This window comes from Polyodon spathula, chromosome 16, assembly GCF_017654505.1.
Source record: "Polyodon spathula isolate WHYD16114869_AA chromosome 16, ASM1765450v1, whole genome shotgun sequence".
NCBI classification, from domain to species: domain Eukaryota; kingdom Metazoa; phylum Chordata; class Actinopteri; order Acipenseriformes; family Polyodontidae; genus Polyodon; species Polyodon spathula.
In genome coordinates this window covers 26,543,818-26,557,505 of record NC_054549.1, presented here as the reverse complement: position 1 = coordinate 26,557,505, position 13,688 = coordinate 26,543,818, and the positions used below count along the sequence as shown (strand labels likewise).

Here is a 13,688-nt window from a genome sequence, read left to right as displayed (position 1 = left end):
GAATGCTTTACTCTCAGGAAATGTGTTACACTTGCACTTCCTCAGTCATTTCACATCACCTTTCTTCTGGATCAGAGCATGTATGAAAGCATGCCAGTCAATATGACAATCTGTTAGGAGGTATTAGTAGAAAAGAAGCCATTGAAGTGGTGGGGACAGTTTCACCTCCCAGATGAAATGTCCAAGAAGCCCAGTTATTGTCTTAAAATGATCATGATAATCCAGATTATTTTAGATCATTCCATTAATTGCGACTTTCTCTCTAGTAAGTAGTTATTTCTCTCTCTTTGTCTTTCTTTTTAAAGTAAAGCCATACCACTGCGCTCTCCCACAATGTCATACACATACCTAGCTGCTGATTAATTAACACAAAATAAAACTATCATGTTCTGCCCTCTGTTCTAACCAGCATTGCTGTCATTGTTTTCTGTGTTCTCTTTCTAGTTTACCGGACAGTGTCTCTGCAAGCCTGGCTTTGGAGGGAGAATCTGCTCTGATTGCCAGGAAAACTACTGGGGAGACCCCAACACAGAGTGCACAGGTACCTGATGATATAACCAAGCCGTCTTTTCAGGTCTACAGCTACCAAGTTCCTCAGGGATCATCTAACTAAATCTACACCCACAATAAAGGTGCAATTGTACTATATTCTCAGTACCACATTAAAGGAAATACTTTAGCCTACTTATAGCTAAATTTCAAAGGTTTCAAAGGTAGCTGGCCGCCTGTACATCTAAAGGTGTCCCAGTTAGTTTTAAAAATTGTATATTGAAATCTGTTCCATTCCAGCATATCCAATTGCACATTTGTTAACTACAGTCATCCTTTGTTGAACCTGTTGTGTATATCAGAGAGCAGAACCTGTCGACAGTAGGGTGTTTGTATACATTCTCAAAGGTGCTGTGGTTTAGATGTATGGAGAAAAGCTTCTTCCTTTAGTTATGCTTACAACTACAGTTCCATCTGTGAGTCAAATAAGCATGCTCCTATTGCAGCATGACATACTCAGACTCTGTGGTTCTGATGAAAGCTTGACTGTGTCATTTATAACCTCCTTCTACTTTAAGTGATTGTAAGAACAAGCTTGTTTTGGCCCACAAAGTAATGTACCTGTTGTGGCGAGCAGGTTTCAAGAGAGGAGCAAGCTGGGGTAGCTTTTGGGAATGTAAACAAAGGTGACCGTCAGTAATGCCTCATGCATAATTTTAGACACACAGTGATACAGTGACAAATGCTTGAATGTGTGCCTAATTTCTGTGACTTAAGTAATTGTAGCTAACAAAATAATTCCATAAATCTAACCTGTGTTGCACTCCCATTAGATAAATAGGTCTCAAATGTGCAGTTTTTAAAGAAATGCATGTCATAAAAAAAATTATCTCTGGTAGTATTTTAGGTTAATGGAAGTTATCAGTTTATATACCCTTTTTCAGGTCATTTGTTACTCTTGCTCTTCCTGGATCATTTTACTTCAGTAGTGTCTTCTGGGTCAAAGCATGTTATTGGCTGAAAGCATGTCAGTCAATTTGGGAAGCAGCTGGATGGTGAATGACACGAAAGAAGTGCAACACTAACTGAAAGCATGGCTTGCAAACAAATTTATTTAACCAGCTGTGTAGCAAATATGTTTTAAGAAATAAAAAGATGTTTATTATAGCATGTGTTTCTTTCAAAACTACACACTTGAGACCTATGTAGCAAATGGAAGTGCACAACCATGATTTACGGAATTTTGTGAGCTACAATCGCTCCAAGTCTCGTTTTATAACTGCTCTCAATAAGGTGAGACAGTGTGGTGAATGGACACCAGTGTAAAAGTGATCATTTTGGGATAATGACACTGTGTTTCCTCCCCCCAGCATGTAACTGTGACCCCTCTGGCTCGCTGACGCTCCAATGCGATCGGAAGACGGGGCACTGCATCTGTATGGAGGGGGTGACGGGGGGCCGCTGTGATCAGTGTACCCGTGGCTTCACCGGCAGCTTCCCTAGGTGTGCGCCCTGCCACCCCTGCTTCGAGGAGTGGGACAAGCTGGTATGCACGCTGCGGCGGGAGCTCGATAAGGTCCAGGAGAGGGTGAAGCAAATCCAGGAGTCTGGGGTGACCTCGGACGATAATGTGGAGCGCATCCAGAAACTGGAGGAGAAGCTGGCTCAGATTCAGAGCCTCATCAACGGGCAGTCCAGAGAGATGCTCTACCACAGCGTCCACCAGACTGCTGATCGGCTAAGGTACAGTACGCTGAAACAGTTCCGAAAAGCTAGTAATGAAACTTGGGGTACTTGTAGGGATTGAGATGAGCTAGGGCATGCAATTGCTTGAACCCATGTGTGTATAAACATGCCAACTAGGAGTCAGGGGGTAATTGGAGCACTGACAAACGTTTGCCAGATATTTTCCATTGCAGATCTTTAACAAGCTCACTGTTTTTGGGAGGAAGACGTTTCCCCTGCACACCCCTGTATGCCGTAGTCTTGTTTTATTCTGACCTCATTACAGCAATTCCATACTTTATTGAACCGTAATACATAGTGATTAGGAACACATACCATGGCATAATAAACAGATAAATAATACATTTGCAAATGCAGACTGTACAACATATTTCTTTAACAGTTCTGTATTTAACAAAGTTATTTTCCTCAACATAACATTCTGTTGTAAGTACATTACATAAAGTACATAAATAAACACAAATGGAAGTACAGTATAGCTAGTACAGTGCAGTTAATGTTTGCAATAATAAAAAAAATGAATTGTAAGGGTTGTGCTTGCAGCTGAGTGTGATTGTGCATTTCCCTTGAAATGAGATGTTACTCAATCAGTTCTAATGCTTGTTATACACAGAGTTCCCTAGAATTCCAGCAGTGCAGTTACCAATACACATACTCACATGAAAACTCTGTCTCCATTCTTTTCATTGAGTAAATGTTATAGTTGCTGAGACATCTAGTGGTTGATTATAGTATCACATGTGCAAGTTTTAACACGGAATAATGGTTTAACACAGAATAATGGTTTAATTGCAAAGGTGTATTTCAAGGTGATGTAGTGGGTGGGGAAAGCTACCAGTCTCTCATCTCTGGAGGCCTGGGTAGAATCACATCATAAATTACATTGTTTTGGCAGGCTCAACTTAGCTGTGAGGGAAGTTTAAAAGATACAAATTAAACCAGCATATTGGAGCCATCAATAACATGAAAAAGTAGTTCAGCATGACTTACATCCACTGTATGCACATGTAAAAATAAGTTTGAATACAGACAAATGGAATTCCTCCATTTACCCCCAGACTATAATATACTCAATAACTTGGCAAGCTTCATCACAATAAGACAAGAGGCTCTGTAGATATATACAAAAGTCAAAAGTGCGCCATACATACTGTATGTATAAATGTGTTTCCTCCTTCACTATATCATCAGAGGCAGGGGGGGGGATAATGGTAGCCTCTTCTTTATAAATGGTGCTGCATTGTTTTTCCAGGAAGGAGGTGTTGCACACAGACAGGAGGCTGCAGGTGCTGTCTGGGGAGCTGAACAGCACCTCGCACAGTGAGAAGCAGCAGAGAGAGCGCCTGGGCCAGCTGGAGACTGAGCTGAGAGAGCTGAACGACACTGTGACCAAGCGGCGGAGAGAGCTGGAGAACCTCATCTCTGCAGGGACCAGCGGTAATTTCAGCACTTTTCAGCAGCTGCATGCTTACTTGAACTTGCTCTTTTCTAGCAAGTAATACAGAAAACAATGTATCCTGTTGAAAGATATTGATGGATTTTGACTGCAGTCAACTCACTAGCCACACCAGAGTAAAACCATTGCAGAGCAAGTAGCTTGAACTTTTGATCTGCATATATATTTTATACTGCCCCCTTACCTTTTTGTGATGTGTGCACAACCGTTCTATTGCTATTACTCACATTCTCACATCCTAAGCTGGTCTTCATTTCTCGTTGTCTGCCAGAGATACATGTAACACAGGCTAGATGAGTCAAACTGTCGTAGACCTAAGAGCCAGGGCCACCTAGTGATCCTCTACTTTTGATCAAGTTTCCTTTAGTTTTTACTGGTAATACACAGCAGTGCTTACTGATATAAAGACACTTCTGATCTCTCCTACATTAAACATGTCTGTGGCAAGCAACTAGAGCAGCTCCTGAACTCGCAGTCAAGTCTGTTTACTCTTTACCATTTGCAGGCATTTAAGCAGCTGCTCCCTTCATGAAAGATCTCTCTTTCGGTTTTGTCCCCCTCTCGTTTCCCAGAGAAATTCGAGAATGTCCGCAAGTACTACCAGGAGTCCCTGGATGCAGAGCGGAGAGCCAACGTCTCAGTGTCGGGTCCGGACAGCCCCGTGGAACAATCACAGGAAACGAGGAACATGACTGAGAGCCTGATGAACAAGAAGAAGGAGGAGTTCTTCCGGACCATGACAGCGCAGAAGAAATCGCTGAAAGAGTTGCAGGCTAAAACCAAGGATCTGGATAAAAGCATCAACAATCTGAGTGCAAAGGTACTGTATTTATGTGATCAGAAGCAGGGTCAGGGTGGGGTTATTAGAATCCTCTGAGGATTCGACCCAGCTACCTACTTTCGTGCATAATGAATATTATACATTTATGATAAAAGTGGACATAAAGAGAGTAAGCGTTACATTCCAAATAACCCCAAGCTCGTTCATGAAAATGAATTGATCCCCCAGCCTGGGGACGGTTGCTTTGTCAGGTGTGAGTATTATTTAGCATTACTTAGCATTATTTAACAGTACTATGCCCCCCTGAAATGTGAGTTATAATGCACGCTAAAAGAATAAAATGATGGCTATATTATAAAGCTATTAATTTTGGGTTTGCTTTTTGAAAACATCAGTGAACTGAACAATGACCCTCATTAGCATTAATTTTGGACTACATAACCTAAAATAAAATTAGGTAGTATATTAATAATAATAATAATAATAATAATAATAATAATAATAATAATAATAATAATAATGATACTCTTTAACCAGTAGTTTCTATCTTTATTTTCAAGGTTTGTGGTAGTAAGAAAAATGGAAAGGGCTGCATTGAAGATCCCTGTGGGGGGGCGAACTGCCGCGATGACTTTGGGAACCGGAAATGCGGTGGAGGGAGCTGTAATGGCACTCTGAGTGCCTCCATAAGAGCTCTGAATCTCGTGCAGAACAAGACGAGAGAGATTGAAGCTGCTGCTCAGGACCTCGACAACATCCAGAAGAAGGTATTCCCCTGCAAATCTAATCAGCACTGAGTGGCAGAACTGAGTGTCGAACATTTGTCTGTCTAAATTAAAGACCAGCTGCTGGTTGGATTTGAGACAATCCCCTTTCATTTCCACCAGCAGCAGAATAAAAAACAAGCAAGTCCTATTTTTGGCATAACAATATTTACTGAGCGTCCCTTCTATTGTTTTGTTTTTTTTTAGAGCAATTGATATCGCCCTGTGAAATATTGTATTCTGCTGTTTTTAAGTAAGGAAGCCAGTAGCTACCAACAACCATTTCCATATCTCCCATCGTTTTATCTTCTAATGGAACTGGTGGCAGCCCCAATTTAAATGCATTACAATCAAGCTTTACATCTGGGTTTCAGAGTGCAGATAGAACCATAATGGAGCAGAGCACATGATGCAGTTGTACAGCAATGGAGTTCCAGTGTGTATTGGTTGCTCAGATCATTGATATACCATTGGTAAAATAGGAAAAAGTTACCACTGTGGTACCATTCTGCTAGCACATTGCAGCTGCCCTTGTGCTGTCTCATTTCCCCCATTGTACATCGCTATTGAATATGGTAAGGGCTGTCATTTTTGGTTTGAATGTTTTTTATTGTCTGATTATAGACGGAAACGTTTTGACTAGAAGAACCGCATGTCCACTTGTGACGAATCAATTCAGAAAGCTCTAATTTTGAATGGCTTGGGACGTATGTTTTAATTGAACTGCTGTCTGTGGTGTTAATGTTCTTCTGTTGCTGTTGTCCTGCCAGGACCATGGAGGGGTTTACCTCTGTGGTTCTTCCATTGCATAGCAAACACACAGAAACCATCTCTATTGATGCATTGTTAATGTTCGCAGCTTCAGGATGTTGCAAAACTGACCCAGGACATCAAAGCCCAGGCAGAGAGGACCCTCACCAAAGCACAGAGGACCAAGGATGAAATCGTGAGCTCCAACCAGAAACTCAGAGAATTCATCCAGAAGATTAGAGACTTCTTGACTGGTCAGATCATCTATGTGTTTAGTAGGGAAGCTGGCTCTTCTGAGCAAAATAATATTGATTGTAATATACTGAAACAGTGGATGAGATTTTCACATATATTGCATGCATCTTTGTGAATGCACCAGTAAGATTAATAATAGTTAGGGGTGGTGGTTGTTTAGGTGACAGGAAAGAAAAACAAGAGAATCAGTCTAAACACAATTAAAATTGTAACTACAAAATACATCTGCAGTTTGTATAGCGTTTAAGAAACCAGTCTGGCTTTGTTATTGCAGTGGATGGAGCAGACCCCAAGGATATCGAGCTGGTGGCCCGGCAGGTTCTGTCCATCTCACTCCCCATGAGTGCCAGCAACCTCACCAAGACCATCCAGGAGATCAAGGTGTGCATTGTGAACCTCAGCGACATCAACGCGGTCCTTAACACCACGGCCCAGCAGCTCAGCATCGCTCACAAGCTTCTGGAGAAGGCCAAGGATGCCAAGTATGTTCCTTCAGTCTGCAGCTAATCAAAATACAGGGTAAACAGAGCGCATTCCCTGTAATAGTGGAGACGTATAATCCTATCTTTGAAATGGATGCAAATAATTTTTTCTTAACCACAGCATTTCCCTCTGATGCCACTTTTTAACTTTTTAAACCATTTGAGATCCACACTTCACATTTTTAGTGTGACTGGTTTCTGGATGATAAAGACCAAATGCTGTGACATATTGGCTTCACATTGCTGTGTTCAGTGATTAACAAGCAACTTTAAATACCTGCATATAAGACTTTAGGTGGCATCAGTGGAACCTACAGCAGAATAAATATGCTTTACCTGATTCAAGGTGAAAATAAAGTCTTACTAAACATAAACATGGCAATTTGCTAATAATGGGTAAAATGTTTTACAGCCTGTTTCTATTTATTGCCTAAGAAAATCAGAAAATAGCATGGTATCAGACGTTTTCTCAGGTATTGGAAACTAGCAGCAATCTTACAGTGTGTGTTTCTGCTGTCCGGACAGGGTCCAAGCAGATGGAGTGGAGAACCTGGTGAACATCACCAAAGAGTCTCTGGACAGGGCCCGCTCCGCCGCTGACACAACAGAGAAAGAACTGAAAAAAGCAAAGAAGAACCTCAAGAACGTGCTGGACCGCACTGCCGGGGTATGGCTCCTCCTTCTCTTCATTGTGCTTCAGTATATACTGTAGCAGTAATAGGACATTAGTATATTATGATAGATGGTGGAGCTGATCCTGTGGAGGTCTGATCATGCAGTCTGCCTTCTCGCATTACTTCACATAAGATGATATGAAAAGCGTTTTCATGTGGCATGTAAAGATTGACATACACTGTTGCTGCGGTTTCTAATTTACCTGTTATGCCTTTGCCGTTGTCCTTTTTTTAATGTAACTAAAAGTAACTGCAGTATTTTTTGACATAAAATATAATGCATTACCACATTTCATTACCTGTCTGAAAAATGCACCATTACAGTTACAAGTTACAGAAAAAATCTAAACGGATTACTTCCTGTCGTGCACTTCTATTCACTCACACGTGGAGTTTTAAAAGGAGCACATGTTATTTCACACATGTTATATCTGGCTCAGCTCTTTTTGCACGCCTTCTTTTAAGGTAGCCTGTTATTTGAGGAAGCAGGTGGTTGGTATTTGACCTCAAAGATATTCTTGCCATATTTAAAGGAATGTACAAGTAACGTATGCGCTTCTTTCATTTTGGCTGTAATTCACTAGAGTTTGCTGAAATGGTGGCAACGGTCTCATACTTTTAAGGACCATTCTGAACATTTGCAGAGAAAAAAACAACATTAGTACAAAAATGTAATTGCTCATTAGTTTAATAGTAAATGAATAGTAATGGAAGGCCAGTGGTAAGCCCGTGCAGTGACAACAGCATCTGCTTTCTGAGTACTGGCATGTCGGAAGAGTTCAAGGTTTTCAGAGGGTGTACCAGAGGGGGCTGCAGTGGTCACATCTACAGGAGGTCACACCTACTCAGTAGGGCATGCAAACTTAATGTTGGTGTGAGGACATTGTTGGATATTAAAGTCTGAACAATGAATGTCAATCTTATTAAAGTTTACCACTGTATTTTTGCAGTTTTACCGTGCTTTTCCCATTGCTATACTATGCATTTATCATAGTTTACCCTGGTTTGTCATGTTTATTAACATACTTTATCATACCTCGCTGTTCTTTATAATGCTTATGTACCTTTGCTTTACCATGCTTACACTATGTTTTATTACATTTTGCTGTGCTTTTCCTATGATAAACTGTTATAAGGGCATATACATGTTTGTACTGCTTATTATGGTCTACTGCTCTAATTCCGGTCTCCAAGTCACATAACCTCTCCTCTAGAGTGGGTTTCTATTTTGACCTTCTCCTCGATAATTACAGATCACAAGCAAGCTCCAAGGCATTGAAGATAAACAGATGGATGCCATGATGCGATTGGCTAACCTGTCCAAGCAGGCGGAGTCTGTGCACGACAAGACGGAGCAGAACCGAGCGATCGCTGAAGAAGCCAAGGCCCTATCGGAGAAGGCAACTGAGACAGCAACGGGGCTGGACAAGGTCAGATTCCTCTTGTGCTACTTCCTAATGAAAAGAACAAATAGGATGCATTGGCTTATCCCACTGCCTGTCAACCTGTTTATGCCTGTTTCCTCCCAATGCTACATGTCAAAATAATAAAAGACATTTCTTGACAAATGTTTCAACAAGAAGCCTTTTCAATGCTTTACTTACAAAGTTTATTTTAGTGTTACTACATATGCCAGCAAGTGTTGATAGTTATAGACTGTCCTGCAATAAGATATAATTCCTTATTGTCTTTTCACTGTATCGTTCCATAGTTGGACATTCTAGGTACTTTATCAAGTTATGCATTGTTGATGTACCATTTTGTATATGTTCTCCAGAGGTAGTTTTACGGTTAATACGATTAGAACCTTCTTAAATATGTAAAAAGTTTCCGAGGAGTCCACCTGGTAAAGGCATGACCGTGTGGTGTGCAGGGTGTGATACAGTCAGGGAAAAGCAGGTTTGCCTTGTGGCTACTGGTTATGCAAAATTGCTGCTCTTCACTCTGGATTCCACAAGGAGTGTTGCATTGGTCCTAGCACTCCCACAGGTTTAGGAGGCAAAACTGGCAGGGACTGCCTTGGCTCCTACTGGACCATTGAGCTCAAACAGATGCCTGCAGGGCTGGATTGGTGGTGAGATTGTAGGACACCCACTGGCCTTCATTTCTCCTGAGCTCTTGAAGGTGTGGGGGGTGTAGTGAGATGATATAATTGGACATTCTAAATTGTGGAGAAAAACAGGGGTAAAAATAATTGGGCATGGGGTTTAATGTATTATTGAATGTATTGGTTTGATCTTGTGCTTGATCAGGATCTAGAGGAGGTGGAGCTGAAGTACAAAGAGCTGGAAGGAAAGGTGGGCGGACTGGGCAATGGAGCCAACAGTATAGATAGTGTGACCGAGAGAGCGATCGACATCAAGAAGGAAGCTGAAGAACTGCTCAAGAAAGCCAACAAGGACATGAAGTGGTTAGATGGTATGTTTAGGCTAATTCTACAAGCAAATGTAATGAGAATGAATAGGATCGATTGAATTCATACATGCACTGAGGGATCTGACAGATAATAGTTATGAACATGGATCAATGCCTATGTTAATCGACGCTTCAAAGTAAAAGCATAGCAAAGTGTAATAAAGCAAAGTGAAACCATGGTAAACCATAGGTAAACATTGGAACACCCATTGAGGTATGGTAACGCATATTAAAAAGACTTGACAAACCATAGTAAATGATGGTAAATAACCATGGGGAAACTTCAAAATTACAGTGCAGATTTACTGTGCTAAACTTTTATAAGAGCTTCTACACAAGGTGTGAGATGCCAAACAGGGTATTGGTTTGATTAATAGATCCATGAATGATTAATTGAGGCTTGTAAAGTAAGTCATATTAATCAATAATTGATTAATTGTTACAACGCTACTTGACAAGCGTTTAAGGGACTGAGTAAGAGTACGCATCTTCATGTTTTTAATATTTTGTTCCCCCGCTTAGAACTGGAGAAGAGGTTTGGGAGGAACGAGAAGAGAATGGAAGCTCAAGCCACAGAGCTGATAGATCTGGAGAAGAACATTACCAGCATCAGGAACATTATTCGAAGCAACGTGACGCAGTACAGCACCTGCTCGTAGCCAGGAGGGGAGAAGCAGCCCTCTGTCTCCCCGCAGGTCACCGGACACAATCTGCACCAGTCAGTCAACACCATTTTCTATGACAACTGTTCCATTCTGGGAAAGGCCCGTGTTTTACAAACATGTTGACTGTCCTCTTCTTTCTTAAGGGGTGATAATAACTACAGTTCAGGTCAATGCAGATACAGTGATGCTGAATGCTGTTTCTAAACCTGCCTGAACCATTTCCCAAGGTTTAGATTACATATTGGGCACTTGTGTTTTATTAGGCCCTCACAGCAGCATGAAAGCAATATGGAGGTACAGGAATGGGGTAAATAACTCCAGGGATTGAACATGGTTCTCTGTAGGTGAGATAGCCTGGACATGGGATTTTGGGTTACTTGGTTATAGCGTTGTCTTTAATACTGCTTCTGTTTCCTCTGCTTACTATCAACAGGTATGCAGTCAATAAATCCATATGTATATACTCTTCACCCAGTTCTAATCTTCACCCAGTTTTAATCATCCTTTTGCCAGAGCTGAGACCTGTTTTTGAGACTTTGCATGGACATTTGTTACATTCCACATTCTGTAAACCTAGGTCACGGTGACCATGGTGCCTTCTTTTCTGATTTTGACGAAACTGCATTGTTGATGAGATTGTATGTGGACGTAGATCATGGTGACCTAATTTGACATTGATTTGGTTTACCATTCTTGTTGAATCACTTGCAGAAACAGCTGTTTGAATCAAAAAGGTTCAGAGACACACTGCTGCACGCAGTCAGAAATTAAATATATACGTTTATATTTACCCCAGTGTAAATGAGCTGGCCTATTCCAGTAAGAGAACATCTTAATGAATACATCTGTCAGATTTCCACAAACAATAAGAATTTAGCAATCGAAAACCTCAGAGCAAGTGCATTTCATCATCTGGTTTTGAAAGTGGCTTGTGTCACAGTATTTATAGAACAATAGAGAACTCTTAATTAAACATGCCTAAAAAGCAGGACTTATCAAGTGCTTCCACTGATGGCTTCAGGTATTACATGAGGCTGTACATTGCCTAGTTTGTTATCCATGTTTTCAAACACAACATATTACCCTAGTGCCTGTACATTGTGTTTATCAGGGTCACCCAGCCACTGTCCTGTTTGTTTCTATTTGGTAGTTTGATATGCACATGATAATTCTCACAGACTACAATACCTGTGAATGCTGTCTTTAATATGCACTGGAGATCAGTTTTCAGTTTCAATAACAATGTAATTACATTGGAACTGCTTTGTGATATGAAATCCATTCCACACCTATTCATACAGTTAAAACCTGTAACAAAATCTAGGAGGATAGTTCCTAAATCTTGCTCATTTGATCTGTTCCAATCAACAGTTTTAGTCCATTTCAGAATGTGGTTGGAAATAATATCTGTAGTGGAATGCATGAGGGCCAGAGTTTGGGAATCATTGACCTAGAGGATATTAGCTGGGTAACCTCGCTCGAAAAGAAGCCAAACGCCATGCCTGTCATTACTGATTCACCCCCAATACCAGCTAAAATGTGTTCTTTAAATCTGTTCTACTAAATAAGTATTTTGTTTCTGAAAAAGATGTGTAATTACAGAGACCCACACAGATAATAAATATACATTTGATATATTAGATTTCTTAGTTTGTTGTGTTGTCTGTTTCTTTTCTAAAGCTGAAAGAAGTATTTATTTTCTGGTTAAAATGTGTTTTTGACAAAACTGCGAATATTTTTTTTTTCTCAAAGCCAGCTATTTAAAGACCAGCTCGCCATTAATACCATTGTCTGCTAATGTGAGTCAATCCCAATATCTCCCTCCTATCAGGACCAGCTCTATATTAACATAATGCATATGCATTTTAATAGAGGTGTGGTGGAAATGTAACTGTGTGCTAATTAGGGAATTATCAAATATCACATTGGAATGTATTGTCCTGTATCATTTTAATAAACATACAGGGCTTTTGTAACACTTATTTCACCACAGAACTATGGAACATTAAAATTTCAGTTCAAAATTAAATCTGGATGTGATACTTCTCTTTCTCCAGTAGGGGGAACTCAATATTCTAAAATCTTCCTATCTGTTGTCCCTAAATCTCCTCAGGAGATAGACTCCCTCCTGTTAATCCTTCGTAAAGAGGACTGTTAAACTTGGTCAGTAAATTCCACTTTTACTGCAGTTATGCTTTGTGTGCCTTCCACACTCACAGCAGCACTCTAAAAGATTAAATTATTATTATTATTTTTTTTTTTTTCACATGGGTTTAGATGTAAAGTTCTGTTTTCGTTTCTGAACATCACAGATGACTCACAGTTGAAGGCACATTCATGAAGCAGGTGAAAATACCAGTGACACTAACTGACAACCTTGCCATCTCACTGAGGGCCCTTCAACATAAACACTTTAGACATGAAGCTCCATGTCTCCTTGTGAATGGCAAATAAGAGGTGAATTCTTTCTTTTTTTTTGTTTAAAATAACAAATAAAATAAACATAACACCGAATAACATATTGACACAATTGTATTTGTTCATGGATTCATGTGTGATAGTTGGCAGATTTGTTACACTCAAAACTCATTTTACTTCATCAAACCAAGGGCTCCAGAAGTAAAAGGAATGACAGGCTCGTAAATTAGCAATCCTGCCATGTGGAGAACCACATTTTTGGGGGGGAAAGAGCATAGTAAAGTCTTCATATCTATCAGAATAACTGAATAAGATGCTCAGATACACAAAAGAAATATCAATTAATGTAGAATCACTTTGTTTAATGTTTTGTTTCACACATCACTTTCTGGTGCCTTACTGATGTATTTCATACATCCACTGGGGGCAGTGTTGCAGGGCGACAGCTTAACAGTTACACTCTGATGTACCAGCTGTACTTAGAAAGGAGACATGTTTCAGAGCCCTTCTGAGGCCACAGAGGTGCTTTAGACTTCTGAGTTTCAAAAAACTACCAGGACGTAATAGCTGAAACAGAAAATGACAAGCAGTGATTATAAAGAATAGTAAGCATGCATTAGTACAGATAGCTATAGTCTATAATCTTCAGCCCCCTAGCAAGTTGCTTATTAAGGTACTGAAGTCCAGACATGGTGCATCACATCTTGTGTTAAAACAGCTGTTCTTTAATCAGTGCCTTCCCAGAGGATTCAATCGTGGGAACTCCTGTCTTTTCTCTTCATGGTTTTTCATC

General features: G+C 40.3%; 1 protein-coding gene across 1 annotated transcript in view; it reads left to right on the top strand.

The window, feature by feature from the left end:
• The window catches only part of LOC121328995 (laminin subunit beta-1-like), a 79,924-nt gene extending 67,591 nt beyond the window's left edge, over positions 1 to 12,333 (top strand). The window contains exons 25-35 of the mRNA XM_041274158.1: positions 445 to 541; positions 1,860 to 2,232; positions 3,488 to 3,672; positions 4,264 to 4,511; positions 5,033 to 5,239; positions 6,096 to 6,240; positions 6,516 to 6,723; positions 7,249 to 7,390; positions 8,651 to 8,827; positions 9,650 to 9,815; positions 10,335 to 12,333. Of these exons, the coding sequence (XP_041130092.1) occupies positions 445 to 541; positions 1,860 to 2,232; positions 3,488 to 3,672; positions 4,264 to 4,511; positions 5,033 to 5,239; positions 6,096 to 6,240; positions 6,516 to 6,723; positions 7,249 to 7,390; positions 8,651 to 8,827; positions 9,650 to 9,815; positions 10,335 to 10,471 (2,085 nt within the window). The 3' untranslated portion in view covers positions 10,472 to 12,333. The remainder of the gene's footprint in view (positions 1 to 444; positions 542 to 1,859; positions 2,233 to 3,487; positions 3,673 to 4,263; positions 4,512 to 5,032; positions 5,240 to 6,095; positions 6,241 to 6,515; positions 6,724 to 7,248; positions 7,391 to 8,650; positions 8,828 to 9,649; positions 9,816 to 10,334) is intronic.
• The last annotated feature ends 1,355 nt before the right edge of the window (positions 12,334 to 13,688 follow it).